This window comes from Colossoma macropomum, unplaced genomic scaffold (assembly GCF_904425465.1).
Source record: "Colossoma macropomum unplaced genomic scaffold, Colossoma_macropomum, whole genome shotgun sequence".
In the NCBI taxonomy this organism is placed as follows: domain Eukaryota; kingdom Metazoa; phylum Chordata; class Actinopteri; order Characiformes; family Serrasalmidae; genus Colossoma; species Colossoma macropomum.
The window spans coordinates 29,844,846-29,863,813 of NW_023494788.1; the positions used below are offsets into that span (position 1 = coordinate 29,844,846).

Sequence of the window (18,968 nt, forward strand, 5' to 3'; positions counted from 1 at the left end):
AGTGGTTGACAAGACAAGCCAAAGTTTACAAACACAACAGCCATGCCTACTTTTTATTTGTGTATTTGTAAAATCATAGCAATTGCAATTAATTTGAGATTACAGGTTTAAAACCCAGTTAACAACAATTAAAAAATCTTCATAGATCAATTTGAAACTGCACTGTCAAAATAAAACCTTCTTTGATATTTTTTGAAGACTCCAGCTGTCTTCTACATCATGTGACAAAATCAAAACTGTTTTGTCCTTCTCTTGTAAAGTTACCATTTTGGTGATGTCACTGTACACAACAAGCCAAACTTTTTTTGTTTCAAGACATAATATTTTCAAAAGAATCTTCAAGATGTCGCACATGTGTTTTGGCGTACAACCTGCTTCCTTAACATGCTGACAACATTGTTACTACCTTGTGATACTGTTCTTTACACACACGCGCACACACACACACACACGCACACACACACACACGAAATAAGGAAACTAATTACTGACAGTGTGAGTAGTTAGAGACTGATTACTAATCGACTTATTTATGTTCCGCCCACAAAGCAACTGTTGTGAGATCGGACTTGTTTCACAGAACACATTGAAAATCCCTTTCAGCCTAATGAGAAATCATAGTGAATAACTCACCCAATAAGATAACCTACATATTTATACTATATATTTCAGATTGTAAACATATTACATTCTTATATTGCCTTTATTTTTTTAAAGAATTTTACGAAGAAAATATAGTGTATTGTCGTGTAATGTAAACTCATTTAATGTTTTTCAAAAAATGGATTTGAAACCTGCTTACATTCTTAATTTTTATACTGTTTTGTCTTTTTGGTCTTTTTTTAAGATCTGATGTCATCTGTGGCAAATTTAGTCCTGCCCATAGCAAATTGAACAAAACAAAATCTCAGAAATCTCTCAACAGAAAAGACTAACATAATTGTTTCTCTGCCAGTTCATAGTAAAAACATCACAAAACTTATATTTAATAGTTAGAAGGAAATCATAAAAATGAGTATACAAGAGCTTTCATAGTCAACATGAGTCACTGCATCTGTGTAATTAAGCCCTATCGCTTTAGAAATAGCACATTACCATGGCAATGGGCCAGTTGACATTGGACATTGAGGGTTATCGGGAAATATTCTTTCACAATGCCATAAACGAAGCGTTTCTCAATGAAGCACAGCATTCCTGAAGGCCAGTAGACAAATTGAGTTTTGTGGTTGCTGCTCTATGGTGGTGCAGTGCAGACAGCTTTTGAAAGGGAGATATATTATGGATAAAGAGGACAATGGGCCCAGAAGCTAAGTTGGACAGGGCGAGGAAAAGAGAAGCAGATGGTCTTGAGTCTATTAGGCCACATAAATGCCAAAGGAGTCATAGTGGACTTGCAATTTACTTCTCATAAAGCAAGACACAAACCTGTATCACCTTCCTGGTCTCAACCCCAGTTAATTACAATTCAGGTTTCCCAGCATAGTTAATGCTACAGTCATATGCAAAAGGGTGGCCCTGGTCTACATCCTCTACAGAGAATGCACTTCTGCATATTTTAATGCACAATTACTCTTTATTGGCTGGATTTGACATGTAAAATGAATATATATATATATATATATATGTATAAATTCATTTTACATGTCAAATTTCTTTCCTGTAGTGGATGTGTTAACTTATTTTCACTTACAAAATCAACAAAACATTTATCTGACCAGGGGCACCCAGGATTTCAGGATCTCAGCGCTCCTCATGGCAGTGCTTTCACACTTCATTAACACTTTCCGGCACTACAGGTTGGGCTACTTGGCACTGAAGAACTTCAACGTCTGAGAATTCGTATTACAACTTGCTGAAGCCCTGTTGTAAATTATGAAAGATATCTCTTTCATGTGTGGTGTCCACATGAGGCCATTTTCATCTTCATCAAATCAGTTCCTTCCTTGAGTGACACTCTCAATCCAAGATGGTAGAAGAAATGCAACAATTGTCTCTAGTATATTGTGCCACTTTCTGCTTGAAAAGGTCTGAAATATTTTTTTTTTAATTAAAGTGATGCTAATGAAATGGATACTTCATCAACTGTTTTTGAACTATCTGCTGTGATCTTTTGTTTTTAATGCAGTCACAGGTTGTAAAGGCTATTCAGATTTATGTCGCTGCTGTCAGAATAAAAGCTCATGCCTCCATTTTTGTTGTCTTGTATTTTTTTTAAGAATTTGAAAATGCCAGCTGCTCTTTACAATGTGATAAAATGTCATGATGATTGAACTAATAGAAATGCTCCAAAATTACTTGAAAAAAAAAAATAGTTCTATTAACTTCCATTCAAAGTTAAGTATTTTTTTTCCTTCTCCTGTAAAGTTAATAAAATATATTTTTTTTAAATAAAGTTTTTTGTTCCAACAGCAGTGATATGTAGGCTTACATTATGACTCTTTAACTCAAAATTGTCTCATTTATTATACACACAAACAGAAACAGAAACAGCATTCTTTGGAGCAGGTTTTATACCATTTAAAGTTTCTTCTAGAGCTACATTTCCAAGCTAAGAAACATTTAGGAACCTTTAATTTTTAGGAATGTTTACATTTGTGGATACAGCAATGATAACTGTTTATTGACAATGGTTTTTCAAAGTATTCCCAAGCCAATGTGGTGATATCCGTCAGAGATTCATGCTGGTTTTTAACGCAGTGCCATCTGAGGGATCAAAGGTCTCATCTGTTCAGATGTGGTTTTCAGCCTTGTGCTTTACACACGAAGGCTTCTCTGGATTCCATGAATCTTTCAATGATATTTCGCACCAAAGAGGGTGAAAGACCTAAAATCTTTGAATTTGCTACTCAAGGAACATTGTTCTTAAACTGTGGATTATTCCCTGATGCATTTTTGGCCTCAAGCCATATGTGCTTGTAAAGAACTAGGCCTTTCCCGGACGCTCTCTTTGTATCCAAGCACGAATATGTCACCTGTTGAAAATTTCACAGTGTTCCTAATCTTACATTGTCTCTGTTCCTGTGTTTGAAATGTATTGAAAGTGTCAGTTTCAGAATAAGTGTATGTTTACAAAAAGAATGAAGCTAATAAGGTAAAACATTAAATATTTTGTCTTTGTACTGTGTTCATTTAAATACAAGCCAAAGTGGATTTACAAATCACTACCATTTGGGTTTTCAAAGATCAAATGAGAATGCTGGACACCATTGAAATCTTGTCACCATGAGTTTATAAGCATATTAACTGATGTGTTACAACTACATGTAGTGCAAATGTCAGTCAGTGACAAATGTAGGGTAGACTAGCATATTTTGGAACCACGTGTCTATATTTGAACTGATCATTTGCAGAGCAGAGGATCAATTCTTTTTTTTATTAGTATTATTTGGAAAGGAGCTTGAATGGAATGACACCAGATGGGAGAATGCTAAAATTAGCTCAGGGGACGTCAATAATCCATGGACGTATGGCAGTGACTGTCCCTCCATCTGTGGCTCTGAATTGGATTCATGCTGGGGTGTGGAAAATGGCATGGCAGAGATCACAATTAGCTTGAAGTAAGACATCAGCTCTAATATAGAATTTTGTATGGCAAATGTTATAAAGAATTTTAGAGTGATGTATGCTGCAAGATTTTGTAAAAGCAATGTTGTAGAGCAGCAACACCATGCTAAAACACCATGCATGACTCAAAATGTCATGTCCCTTATGTTGCTCAGTAATCGCATGGCTTTATGCAGTATATTTCTCTTACATGAATGTCGGATGGTTTCCACTTCAGAATATCCCTCTTATGGTACTCACATTTAAGAAACAGAGGAACAATCATAATGTTATATCATTTTACTTGAACCTGACTGCCTAAAATTGTCATACTCATGCCACAAATATGCAATAACAGATGCACATATACTGGCATAGATTGTCATGACAGATTTTGTTCAGTAATATACCAGTGTCATGTTGCTATTACTGGTAATTGTGATGTTTGCCATGACATGTTTAGGGTTCAAGTAAAATGTTACCTTAATTTGATTATCTTAATGTATCAAGAAAATATCTCTTACCTGGGTCTGAGTCAAGAGTAAGACCAGACTTCAACTGAAATTCTGAAATTTGTGTGTAGTTTACTATACATTCATTATCATTCATCATGCATATACACTTTATGGAAAAAAGCATTGGGGCACCTACACATTACACCCACAGCAGCTTTCATAACATCCCATTCTAAATCCATAGGCCCCCCCCCTTTGCAGCAATAACAGCTTCCACTTTTCTTGGACAAAATTTTGGAGTGTGTCTGTGGGAATTTTTGCCCATTCATCCAGAAGAGCTTTTTAGAGGTCAGACACTGATGTTGGATGAGAGGGCCTGGCTCACAGTGTCTGTTCTAGTTCATCCTAAAGGTGTTTGAGGGGGTTGAGGTCAGGGCTCTGTGTGGGCCAGTCAAGTTCTTCCACACAAAACTCACCCAACCATGCCTTTATGGACCTTGCTTTGTGCACTGGGGCTCAGTCACGCTGGAACAGAAAAGGGCCTCCTTCCCTGAACTGTTCCCACAAAGTTGGAAGCATAGAATTGTCCAAAGTGGTATGCTGAAGCATTCAGATTTCCCTTCACTGGAACCAAAGGGCCTAGGCCAACCCCTCAAAAATAACCCCATTAGCATTATCCCTCCTTTACAGATGGTACAATGCAGACAGGCAAGTAGTGTTCACTTGCCTTTGGCCAAAACAAGACTCGTCGATCAGACTGCCAGACAGAGAAGTGTGATTTATTACTCCACAGAATACATTTCCGCTGCTCCAGAGTCCAGTGGTGGCGTGCTTTATACCACTCCATTTGATGCTTGGCATTGTTCTTGGTGATGTAAGGCTTGCATGCAACTGTTTGGCCATGGAAACCCATGCCATGAAGCTCTGGGCGTACAGTTTATGTTAATGCCAGAGGAGGTTTGGAACTCTGCAGTTATTGAGTCAGCAGAGCATTGGTGACTTTTATGTACTATGTGCCTCGGTGACCCCGCTCTGTAACTTTACATGGTCTGACACTTCGTGGCTGAGTTGCTTCAACAATGGCATCCTATTACAGTACCACAGCTGAATTCAGTGAGGCCTTTAGAACATATATATATATATGATTTAGACTATAATTTTATCCTACCTATAGGTTTTATGTAGGGAGCTTTCTATAAATATGAGCTACGGTAGGAAATTTTGACAAGGTAGCAATTCATGAGAACACCGGTAAGCTAAAAAGGAGAGCAACAGAGCTCGAGCTAAGACCAGAATTAAAACTGTCTTGCCATTTCAGAGGTGGTGACAGCTCCATGACGTGAAAGAACACAGGGGACATGCCTAATTGGATTTTTTATTGATGGACAGGTATGTTATGTTGGTTGTTTGCTTGCTTGCTACCCAAAAAAAGGCAGCCAGATTATTACAGTAGTGGACTTTAATGTTACCCTTGTAATTGTTAAGTTAGCTGTATAGCTAACGTTAACTGGCTAATTCGCTAATATTAGCAGTTCGTTCTCTAATGTTTGATAAACCAGACTAGCCATTATTCTCTGATAATTTTCAGTGCAACTGTCTGTCTCTTTTCATAAACACAACGAATATAAAATATACTTGGCTAACATTGCCTAAATTAATATCTGACTGAGTGGAGGCTTATTTAACTAACGGACACATGTGCTACCCAGCTGTCGTATGAATAGTAATGTTAGTTAACTATGAATTATCCATAATGAAGCAGGTAATATATTCATGCTTTTCCCCTCTGTTATGAAAAAGAGAAGCTCAGATCAATCTCCTTGGAGGAGTAGACCGTTCAGTTACATATTTACACCAGAGAGGTCGCCAATTCCCCAAATTTGCCAAATTTACAAAATGCAGCTTTGAATGAAAACAAACACCGATCAGGAATAACATTATGACCAGCTCCTTGTTTCTACGCTCATTGTCCATTTTATCAGCTCCACTTACTATATAGGTGCACTTTATAGTTCTACAACTACAGACTGTAGTCTATCTGTTTCTCTGCATACTTTGTTAGCCCGCTTTTACCCAGTTCTTCAGTGGTCAGGACCCCCATGGACCCTCACAAAGCAGATACTATTTGGGTGGTGGATCATTCTCAGCACTGCCGTAACACTGATGTGGTGGTGGTGTGTTAGTGTGTGTTGTGCTGGTGCAAGTGGATCAGACACAGCAGTGCTGCTGGAGTTTTTGTCCACTCACTGTCCACTCTATTAGACACTCCTTCCTTGTCAGTCCACCATGTAGATGTAAAGTCAGAGACAGTAGTCTGCTGCTGCACAGTTTGTGTTGGTCATCCTCTAGTCCTTTATCAGTGGTCACAGGATGCTGCCCACAGGACGCTGTTGGTTGGATATTTTAGGTTGGTGGACTGTTCTCAGTCCAGCAGTGACACTGAGGTGTTTAAAAACTCCAGCAACACTGCTGTGTCTGATCCACTCAGACCAGCACAACACACACTAACACACCACCACCACGTCAGGGTTACTGCAGTGCTGAGAATGGTCCACCACCCAAATAGTACCTGCTTTGTGAGGGTCCATGGGGGTCCTGACCACTGATGAACACAGTAAAAGGGGGCTAACAAAGTATGCAGAGAAACAGATGGACTACAGCCTGTAATTGTAGAACTACAAAGTGCACCTATATAGTAATTGGAGCTCATAAAATGGACAGTGAGCGTAGAAACAAAGAGGTGGTCATAATGTTATGCCTGATTGGTGTATAATAACATTCTTATCTGCCCTCAGTGTATGTTTGAATTTTGGCACCAATGAATATCGACAAATAAATAATACCCAGTTAAGCCATCAATGAAAGAATCAGTTAGATCTCCAACTGACAGCAGACAGATTTTGTTTTTAACATTCACTAGATGGCAATGTTTCAACATCTGTTACACAACCATTCTCTCATCGTTCACACACTACATACTGTACTGTATGAGAGTGTTAGGTCTTCATTTTTTTGGACAGTGTTCTGTAGATGAGATTGTCACACTGGTTCTCAGGGACCCTCGCAATGGTTTACATTTTTTGCTCTATCCCTCTGTGTTGCAAATTGGGTTAGAGCAAAAAATGTGGATTGTCTAGGGGACCAATTTGAGAACCACTGCTTATAGATTATCTGCAGATGCTCTGTAGATCTCTGTATATATGTGTTAATGGACTATTGTCCATCCTATTAATTGTCCTCTGTTACTATAAGTAGATTTAGGAAGATTTGTGTTTTACTCAAGTGAAAAGTCTTATTTTTACTCCTCACATTTTCATTTAGACCTTTAAAGAACCTGTTACAATGGATCTAAATCTGGTCATGGGTTAGGATCAGAGTAAGGATTAATAGAGTAAAGGAGAAGTATTAAGTTAAAGTAACTGAGGACAAAGCAAGCACCTACAAATGATCTACAAGACACTGTCCAATTAAAATGTTAACAAGTGTTGCTCTTAATGTCAAAATGGATGTACAGTCAAGATTTTGAAATAATTTGCTTCAATATATAATGTATGACAAAAACATAAAGTGATTAATTGCACTGTAATTACATAGTAGCAAATTTATTGTATTGTACCAAGGATAAACATATAAAAATAATGTACGCATTTTATGTAATTTATACAGAATCCTACAAACTCGCATTTTATCCCTAAACCATATACATTATATGTCAAAAGTTTGTAGACACCTATTTATCTGACAGTTCTTCTGAATCCCTCTTCATGGGATAAATAGGTAGTTTGCTGCGGTAACAGCCTTTATTCTTCTGCTGAAGGTGTCTGGATAATTTGGACATTGTTTTCTGGTTACATTACACATTATACAATAATGCAATGCTCAGTATGTGCTCCAACAAAAATCACATTACAGCACAACTGCAAACAGTAGTTCAGATGTCTTGTCAGACTATAAAATCAAACCAAGTCCTGTCAAGTGAATGTCTCTGAATTTCCATGTTTACTGAAGCTCCATCAGCGTTTACTTTCATTTTGACAACACTCACAAGATTTGCAGCAGTTAAACAACAGGGGAACAGTATAAACATAAATCAGGGATTGGTAATAAATGCAGATGTCCTTCATACTGAAAGAGCTGGTTAATAGATCAAAATAGGGACAAACTGATACCTAAATCAGATTTTTTTTTGTTTTTTTCTGAGTGGGTGGCTTTAAACACACACACACACACACACACACACACAGACACACACATACACACACATATCTGTATATAAAACTGCATTTTGAGTTATTTGATTTTCAAATAGTAAGTTAACAGAGCAATGTTTAAAAAGCACTTACTGGCCATATGCCATCGTACACCACAGAAATGTTCAGTGTAAATAATGCGGTTTATCAGACTCGTTCTAGTGACTGGATTACCCTTCAGGTGCCGAGCGCTTTTTCTGAGCTGGGAAGATTTGCTTTTAGCTACAGTGCTGGAATTCATTACAGGAAACTCTAAAACTTTGCTCTCTGGTGTCACATGAACATTTTAAACTTTTAGTCTCTAACCACCTCCACACAGCCTGCAACTGCTTTATTTGATTTTACTTAACTTTTAATATGAATTTCAGTATGTTTTAGCTATGTCTTAGCTATTGTTTTACTTTTTTATTATTCTTTGTATTCTTTTTATTAATTTTATTATTGTCAATTTAATGTCTTTCATCTTCTATTTCTTTTTATGTAATTAATTTATGTTTTTATTTATTTTATCCTTATCTGTGACTTGTTAAGTTACTATATTGTAATTCTAATTTTATTAAAGTTTACTATTATGATTTTTATTACTTTATTATACCATTTGATTTCTTTTTACTACCCAACATCTTAATCCCTGATTTCTGTATTGCTCAGCCTCACTGTAAATGAGGATCTACCTCAATGTATTCTGAGGTTAAATAAAGGTTGATTGATTGATTGATTGATTGATTGATTGATGTTCTGTGTTTTATGCCATGTCAACTTATTGATTGAAGTTTAAATAACTCAAAAATTTAAGGCAGCCTGGGCACTAGCTTTTTGAAGTTAATTATATATTAGTTATGTATGTATGTATGGCAAGTGAAAGCATCTCAAATGTAGGCGTTATATCTAACATTTCCAGAGGTGGAAAACACTGTACTGTGTGTAATTGTACTTTGTTACTAGAACTTGAGTATTATTTGGGAAGATTTGTACTTTACTGAAGAATTATTGTGATTAAATACTTGTTAAAAATGTACTTTTTACTATTTTATATGATAAGATCTCATAATGAGAAATATTAGACATATTGAATTAGACATATTAAATACTTTTTAGATGCTTTAATTTGCCAGTATATTGTTTTTGCAGTGTGATTGGGTCTTTTAACTGAAAGCCTAACAAGTGAATGTCTCTGAGATAGGTTCAATGAACTGTCGCACTGTTGGAGTTTCTGCTTGCTGTTGTGGAAGTCTTTTGAAATGTGCTGCCTACATCCACACTGAAGAGCTGCACACCGTCCTCCAGTTTCCCCCACATAGCCTGAGGGACATCCTTTACAACTCGCAGTGCTGTAGTACGTGACGAGCCAGTTCCTGAACAGGTTAGTCTGCACATGTGCTTTTTCAACATGCGTAGGAGCTCCCAGGTGAAGCATTGCAGGGTTCTGAACTCATTAAATCGGTAAAAGCTAAAAGAGAGGCAGCACTTCCTTGTTCTTGAGAGGCAGTGTCTTTTCAACAGCACGCTCTAAGAAAACAGCAGCAGTCCTCCTCTAATACCAATACAAATCCTTCTTCTCCATCATCTGCATACCTGTAAGAGAAATAAGACGAAAAGGAGCTGTGAGGAACTTCAAACAAATGTAACCCCTTAAATCCCAAAGCTTATTACATTCAAAGACTTATTGAAGGGGGATTTTTTCTTTTTAAATGTCTGCATAATTAAATGGTCAAGATAACAAAGTCATTTTGAGCAGTTTGATGTGAAATGCTTCATTCTAGAGAAATTTGCCAAGTCAATATTGTTCACAGTGGGTTTGATAGGAACCAGATGTCAGAAGAGTTTAATGGCTCTAAAAGCTCCCTCACAGTGTTATTACGTGAAATGGTTATGAATACCTGAGACATTGTTTTACGATAGTTTTGGGATGAATTTTGGCTTTAAGTGTGTTTTTCCTCACTCAAAAAATAATAAAAAATAAAAAATGGTGTGTCCAACAAAAAGGAAGCCTCATGCATATTTTATATAGTGATAGACACGCTGAAATTGCTAAAATGATTTTACTGTTGCCAACAGAAATGTAGACGTGGCGCCACTCCTTTGGCAGTAATATAAACCAGTGGCTAGTTTTTTCTCTTAAAATTATAGTGGGGAGCTACATGCAGGGTAAGGCAAAAGAGTACCAAAAGGAAACAAACTTTTTTCAGATTTACCACTATTTTACCATAGTCAACATCACATTTAAAAATACAGAGGATACATGTTGGTTCACTGGTTGTTTTGCATAATAAATAAAATGGCCATTTTGAATTGTAGACATTGTGACCCCTGGTTCTTATCACCACCAGTGCAAAATAGTTAGTAAGTTTCTCTACAATGCACCTTTTCTCACCATACCAATTCCACATTGTTTTGTTTACATCTCAGTTCACTAATTATGGAGACATTTTGAAAAATTGGTGGATTTTTCCTGTAATCTGTAATCTATGGAAAATAGTATAAACTGCTCGAGGCAGAAGTGGAAAATGTACAGAGAAATTGTGCTCAAGTTTGTCAAAGGATTACTACTTAAGTAGTTTTTGAGCTGCTTTGTTTGTACTTCTACCTAGCTTCTGCTTGAGTCCTTCATTCACTGCTTTTACCTGAGATTGGGTTTAAGTTACTCTACCCTCCTCTGGTCATGCTGGTTTGACATGTCATGCTGGTGTTTCGTCATACACATGAACCAGTCGTTGAGACCACAAAAAAAAGTGTAAATAAATCTTTGTCTAAGTGACAGCTTCTTCAAACTACCGTAGTTTTAGGTACAGATGTGTGACAATTCAGTCAAGTTACTTGTTTTGTTGATTTCCTAAGTGAAAATAAGTACGTGTCCTCTACAGAGAACACACTTCTGAACATTGTAAAATGGTGAATTTAACATATTGGGGAAAAAATAAAACATGTTTAGTGATGTTTATGGGACATTTTTATCTTTATATATGTTTTATTTTATATTTTATGTGACATGTTAAAGTCAGCAAAATGTCAAACTGTGCACTAAACTATAAACTAAATTTATAAGCTAAATGTGTTGTTTATTCATTCATATCAATCAGAAATGTTATAATAACCAGCAATAACGACCAAGGTTTACTAACAAACTCAAAATGATGTTGGTAATTAACCGAAATGTTTAAGTAAGGCAAGTAAAAGTAATTAAACATTAGCGGGACATACATTAATGTATCTTTTCTTAATGGAAAAGGCAATTTATCGTATATCTCTTCCTTTGAATGACAGGTGAAGTATTTATGCACAGAGTTTGAACAAGTGATGGTCATCCAGGCTTGTTGAATTTTCTCTTTTGGGTGTGGCAGGTTTTGAATACTTCCTGTTTCCTTTTATTACATCAGTACATTTTTCATATCATTAATATGTTCATAGATACTATTCAACTACAGTGACTACGGATGTCTGCAGTAAGCTATTAATCATGTAACAGCTATTCAGGAATATGCAGGTCTGAATGTTATGTAAACTGTTTGAGTACATCTTGCAACCTATTTTCATTAATAATCAAGCTTCCTGCTAGAAAACTGGACATCACACTCAGCTGCTAGACACCTATGGATCATGATACAATCTCAACAAAACAAGAATTACATCCATCTTTGCTACCAATTTACGTGAGGTGCAAGAATATCATGTCATAGAATATTATATATTAACCTCTTCAACTAATTATAAATCAATTATTCAGGCATATTAAGACATGCAAAATCCAACCCAACACCTCTGGCTTTTAAATTATTATTTCAAGCTTTACAGTGTGGCTCTTTTTTTTCCTCCAGACCCAGTTACAGACGCTGCTACTTCTTTCAATTTGTCACAACAATCTTACATAGTGCAGCTTTAAAGAACCTTTCAATAGAGGTTTTTTTGAAACCACTTGGTTGAAAGGCTCTTAAAGTGTGCATTTACATTTGTAGTATGTTGAGAAAAGACTGTTTATTCTGTGGTATAGATGTCTGATTTATTTTGCGTTTATATTTCACACAAACTACACCAGTTTGATTGGGAGAAGACTGAGACTGAGACTGCCACTTGCTGCATACTAGGGTTTGCTTGGCAGCATTCTCACTTGTTCTAACAAGCAATCTCACCAGTGTTCATTTTATTGAACTAAACCTGCCAAGTGACAACGTCCTTAAAGTCAATGTGAATCTGAAAACATATCGAATTTTCCCTCCATACTGTGCTGTATTTCTAAGGAGGGTCTCTGAGCTAGATGAGAGGTGTTTCTCAATGAGATTTGGAGATGGTGGAAAGGGGAAGTGAAAGATGATATTATTTTCAAAGCGGACAAAAGTCACTGCACTTCTATTAATTCCTTTTCACAGTAGCCATAAGATGAAATTTCAGACAGTTTTGGAGTTCAATTTAAATATTTTTATTAAATTAGAAATGTTTTAAATATTGTAATTACATTTTTATTATATTTGGATTCAACTATTTTATTTAATTATATTAATGAATTTCCATTCTGCCAGTGGAGTGGACACTAGGAGGCCTCCAGAAAGGGGTTAAAGATTACTCAAAAACAAGAAATTTTGAATTTCAATTCAATTTTCTCACAGTTTTCTCATTCTCATTAAAGATGAATCATGCTTAATATGACCAGAGACATGAACCTATAAGGTAAAAAAGGTCTATTTTTACTTAAGGTTGGCTTTAGGGGTACAAGAAATGGTTCTTTTACGGCATCACTCCAAAGAGCCTTTTCTGACACTTATTTTTAAGAGTGTAAGACTTAAGGAGGTTAACTGGTATAAACCTCATGGCAATCTATTGCATTCCTTTATATTGTGTGAAAAATTAATGATGAATGGACCAACAGAAATGCTCCAAATTCGCATGGAATTAAACCTATTTAAAAGAACTTACATTAAATGTTAAGAAAGTTTTTTGCCTTCTCCTATAAAGTTACCATTTTGGAGATCGATATGCCAGTAGAATGTATTTCAGGAACCGTAAATGCATTTCAGCGGTGCAGTGTATTATGACTATAGAGAGCACAAAACCCAAGAATGTGTGAATTGCAGTACCGGAGTCAAGGCTGTGATGGGGCATCATCTGATCTTCAAATCCTGGATGTCTCGTCCAGCCTGGCATAAACTCCTGTTTAGAGGAGCCGACCATGACAGTGCCCAACTCAGGGCGGTCACTGTGGAGCAGGTGTAATAGGGAATTACTGTACTGTTGGTCAGGCACCACCAAACCATCAGCTGACGCAGCAGAGGGATACATCATGGGAGGCAGCACCAAGCTGGCACCCTGCCGGGGACCTTCAGGCCATATGGTGGAGCTCTCTGCAGGAGAAATCGGTGGCAGACGAGGGTTTGTTTGTGGCTGTTCGTGTCTGCCAAGCTGAATCCGTCGTGGAGCATACGAGGATTCAATGTGTGGAAGTGAAGACACATCCCAGCTGCTGGAGCTTGGCTGCTCTGTGAAACATTGGAGTAGAATTTTATGACAATCTGCATTCAGTCAGCAGATTTGGGTTCATGTTTACATTGCAAAAAGTTATCCCAATGTAGACATCATCTGTAACAATTTATTATATACAGATGGTCCACTGTAGATGCTGTGTAGATGGTCCGTCTGTCTTTAATGAACATTTAACTAAACATTTATTAGAGGCAAGTGAACTTGAAGTTGAGTGTGAAAAATTCTATGAAATGTAACCCTAAATTTAACCTTAACCTTACCTTCAAAACAGAACCTAAACCTACTCCTAAACCTAACCATAATGTTGTTGATAATCAACTGAGCATCTGAAAGTTTGTTAATAATTTAAGGATCTATAAATCATCTATAGGGGACCATTGAAATAAAGTGTAATCAGATATTTTGTTCATACTACAATTACACATTTCCACCAGAGATGTCTCCAAATCCCCATAACACACATAGTGTAGTTTTAAATATATCAACACTTCAAAGATATCATCGGCTCTTAACTCTTTGAAAATGCCGGTTACCCTTTATATTGCATTAATTATTTCTGATGAATGGACCAGTAGATGCACTACTGTTCAAAAATTTGGAATCAGTGTTTTCAGGAAAATTAAACTAATTTGGTTTTGGATAAAGGTTCAGACTTAAAAATAGGTTTTCAAGGATTCTGTAGAAAAAGCAATGATTATATATAGAACTGTGACAACTCAAAAAATAGTTGAACCATAAATGGTTCTTTGCATGGTTAAATGGTTCTTCTCCTTGTTTATGGTTCTTTACACTATAAAATAAATGCATTGTGTGTCATATTCTATTAGTAGGAAGTTGTAAACAATCTTAGTTGCAACCAGAATGTTGAACTGAACAGTGGATGATTCTATAGTATAACACTGAGATTGCAGTGATGATAAATGTAGTATGCAGATTAATATCTCAGATTTAAGAAGTGCTGCTCAAACATTGAAGATAAGTAGATAACTTGATAACTAATAGATAACTTGGCAAATATGATTGTTAATATATAATAACAGTATAGAATTCAGGAACTATAATGATTCAAAGTATGTGAAATAAATTAAATAAGACATCTAAAAATAAATTTTCTTGTCTAGTTTAAAAGATTTAAATCTACATTGTATAAGATTTGATTGTATATAACACAAATTATTAATATAACAAGTCACTGCAACCTTTTGAATGGTAATGTATCCAAAATGACTTGACAGAAAATCCTGTTACATTAACTTACATAACAAAATTTAAAAACGTTTTTATTTTTCTAAAACGTTTTCATTTTTGGAGATACAAGGTTTTGTTCTTACAGCTACAATATTAGTAAATCAAGCGGATTTAGTGCATTCCTCAGGGCACATAACCATGATGTTCTTGTTTTGTTATTATAATTAGAGATAAGTCGTCTGAGTTACCGGTTTTGGCAGATTTGCGGGTTCTCTTGTTTTTACTGCTGTCTCCCTTCGGTTTGGTGACCTTTCTCAGCGCTCGAGAGAAGTGTTCGTCCACCTTGCTGTTAATGTCTCCCTGAAAGTAGGTGTAGAGGAGAGTTTCGGACTGCTGCTTGGTCTTCAGCTCCACCACACTCTCTGCTTCCTGCTCCATTTTTCAACCAGACCTCTGCAAAAAGCCAGTAAACAATCAGTCATCCGTCTGCCCCACACAGATGACAACATTAGCTCTGTGCTAGCTGAACATTTATTTTCCATTTAATATCTAATTCCAAGTATTTCAAATGGCTGATTCCTCTCAGTGCTAATCCAATCATCAGCTATCCTCTAAATCCTGATGCTTTACGTTGAGGTTCTGTTTGCAAGAAAATGTAAATCTGCTTTCACTGCATTACAGGTAAAACTGTTTTAACCCCTTAAATGGCCAGCGTCCATCAGCAGGCCCAAATGTTTATTACACACTTCTATAACCTAAGAATAACTCAGCCAGTTTGCACTGAAGTCTCTGTAGTTATTGAATAATAAGCCTTAGTATGTAATAAGCCTGGGAGTTTAAGGGGTTGAGCAGGTCCTCAAGAAACATTGTGTGATGGTTCTACCTGTTATCCAAAATCAGAATGTTTTTTATATGAGCTTGGAGAATCAGTAGTGTGCAAAAGTCTTAGGCAGTCAAATAAATTGAAACTATTTATCTTGGCAGTAAATATGTTTTGTGTTTTTGTGGGATACTATATAACAGTGGCCACCATCCTTGGTCCTGAAGATCTACCTTCCTGCAGAATCTAGCTCTAACCACAGTCTGTCACACCTGCTCCAGCTAATTAACTTCTTCAGAAGTCCTTGATTGCCTAGATCAGATTCAGTAGTGTTCGGTAAGCGGGAGACAGCAGGCTGGAACTAAACGGGTTGGTGACCACTCCTATATAATATTAGAATGAATGCCTAAAAACCTAAATACAGTAAAAAAAAGTTACAAGAACTTCTTGTTTTTAAAAAGATTATTAATAACTTGGTTCTGGGCTTCTCCTGATACCCCCAGCCAGTGCATAGCACACCTGATTAAATTTAATGAAGGATTGATTAGCTTAAGTAGGTAATGGATGGTAACTGTAAATACTGCACTTTCTTGAGGAGACGTTTATACATGGTCAAGTTAACACACTCCCACATATTGTTTTTTTTTTTTGTATTTATTTTAATGTTAGTGTTTTTTAACAGTTACTTTATGTACTACATTTACTATACATACTGTCATGTTCTCATTTTGTCATTTAAACAGTGCTGTACATTAAAAAAATAAAATAATAATAAAAATGTTTAAAAAAAGATAAAAAAAAAAAACAAAAAAAACTTGAGCTATATGAAAGTTTTTTTCAAGTTAACTCCAGTAGGATATTAACAACTCTAGTGAATCAAAGTAAACAAAAATTCACAAATGAAAGCAAAAGTTTGGGCACCCAGTCATATAACATTTTTTTGATTTTCTAAAAGAAAATAAGTTACACATCCTCTACGGGGAACACACCTCTGCACATTTTAATGCACAGTTACTTTGTATATGCAGAATTTAACATAAAACACAAAATGCATCCTGTGCAAATGTCATGGCACATTTTATGTGGTAACTCAGCAAATAAATAGAAATTGTGCAGTAAGATTGCACAGAAAAATGCCATATTTAAGTTTGTTCTGTGTAGAAAATGTGTTTTTTTTTACTTAGAAAATTAACAAGATGTGTTATTTGACTGTGAGTATTCAAGCTTGTTTGCAACATGCAGTGATAGAAGAGAAACTGGAAGCTCTTTAGGTCTGTGATGATTTATCCTTTATAAGTTACAGAATATAAACAGCACTCTAAACTACAGAAGCCTGTAAGACCCGGTATTATTAAATTATATTTCACTTTCTTACAGAGACAAAATATCACCCATGGAGCACAATATACAGCTTGTCTCATATAAAAGAACCAATAAGGGGACGTCCCAAATTCAACATATAGCTGGAATTTGTTAAAGATGGGTTTAAAACATAAAGAAAATAATTGAACATAAATATATGTTGTACTTGTTTGCTTTTTATCTGATAAAAGAGAAGAATCAGCTAAATCAGTAGACACTGTTAAAGTAGCATGGCATGCAAGGCACTGTATAATTACTAGTGCAACAGAGTATATCCTGCAGTGTTTTGCACTTACCTGAAACAGACAAATTAAAAACACTAGGTTGCTCAAACTCTTCAGCTGGAAGTTCACTCAGGCTGACACATCTTCGGATATAAACATCAGTGAAAAGTGACCGAGTTTCACCTGGTGGCTGTGGATCTGGAGTACGTGGTGGTTAGGACGGTTGTCTTCAGTCAGATGCGGCGGGCGTGTTCTGTCTGAACCAGTATGATCAGAATGTGCCTCAACTAGTCAGGCCACACTTCTGCCACTGTGACAGTCTCAGTCTCAAACGAACTCCTCTTTCTTGAGAAATCATGACATGTTCTGAGTGTTTGCAAACTTGACTGCAACTGTCCTGGGGGGACATTTCACAAAGCAGGATCAGTTTATCCAAACAACATAAGCCAAAAGTCAAGCCTGTCCAGTAGGTAAAGATCTGAGGGACATTCCTATTGGACAGTCCTCATTTCTGGGTTGAGGTTATCTGGCTAACTAATAAATACTGCTTTGTGAAACTCCCCATGGTCATGTAAGATTGTTTATTATTCTTGTCATTGTTACTAATTAGCTTACAATTGAAAAACCAGATTGTTGAATTATGAATTAATTATGAATTAATCAGTATTAATCAGTACAATATTAACAAAAAAATATTCTTTTTTGAAGTAGAAAGATTGAAAAAAAACCCTAAATGTTATCAGGACATACCCTAATTGTGTGTGCCACAATTATTGGCACTCCTTCATTTAATACTTTGTGCAACCTTCTTTTGCAAAGATAACAGCTCTCAGATCGAGATAATGCTAAGATAACACTTAATGAGACTGGAAAACACATGGCAAAGGATCTGAGACTATTCCTCCATACAGAACCTCTCCAGATCCTTCAGATTCCAAGGTTTGCACTGTGGACTCTCCTCTTTAGTTCACACTACAAGTTCTCTATGGGGTTTAGGTCAGGGGTCTGGGGTGGCCATGGCAAAACCTCAATTTTGTGGTCAGTGAACCATTTTTGTTCTAATTTTAAAGCGTGCTTTGGATCATTGTCCTGCTGGAAGATCCAAACTATGGCCCAATTTAAGCTTCCTGGCTGAGACGATCAGGTTTTGCCTTTATTTCTGTAATTATTTCTGAGTGCTTGATGGAGTCTGTGATGCAGTGTATCTGAATACATTGTCCAGGGCCTTTGGAAGGAAAACAGCACCACTATATCTCAAATCTACCACCCAGCTTCACAGTGGCGATGGGTACTTTTCTACATGACTATCTTTGTCCCTACCCAAACTCACCTCTAGTGTTTTTTGCCAAAAACCTCTATTTTGGTCTAATCTGACAGTAGAATACAGTCCCTCTGGAAGTTCCAGTAATGTTTGGCAAACAGCAGGAACTTGAGTTTGTTGGTCCTTGACAGCAGGTGCCTCCTTCTGGCAACCCCCCCAAACAACTTGTGGTCATATAGGTAGAGTTTGATTGCAGTTTGACAGACATTGTGACCTCAAGACCTAACTAATGTCTGCAATTCCCCATTTGTGATCCTTAGAGATTGCTTTTCCACTCATACCATCCTCCTCACTGTGCGTGGGGTCAGTATGGACATACATCCTCTTCCCGGC

The 18,968-nt window shown here is 36.5% G+C and overlaps 1 protein-coding gene across 2 annotated transcripts; it reads right to left on the reverse strand.

Annotated features, from left to right (window-relative positions):
• Positions 1–7,648: 7,648 nt before the first annotated feature.
• On the reverse strand, positions 7,649–17,605 carry vgll1 (vestigial like family member 1). 2 transcript variants are annotated; one of them, XM_036567897.1, is made up of 4 exons: positions 17,387–17,604; positions 15,157–15,361; positions 13,318–13,716; positions 7,649–9,823 (listed from the first exon to the last, which is right to left on the reverse strand). In XM_036567897.1, the coding sequence occupies exons 2-4, from the start codon at positions 15,344–15,346 to the stop codon at positions 9,783–9,785; spliced, it is 630 nt and encodes a 209-aa protein (XP_036423790.1). In that variant the 5' UTR covers positions 15,347–15,361; positions 17,387–17,604; the 3' UTR covers positions 7,649–9,782. The 2 variants fall into 2 exon arrangements, with proteins under 2 accessions (XP_036423790.1, XP_036423789.1); XM_036567896.1 differs by lacking the exon at positions 7,649–9,823 and having other exon boundaries at positions 12,925–13,716; positions 17,387–17,605.
• Positions 17,606–18,968: the final 1,363 nt, after the last annotated feature.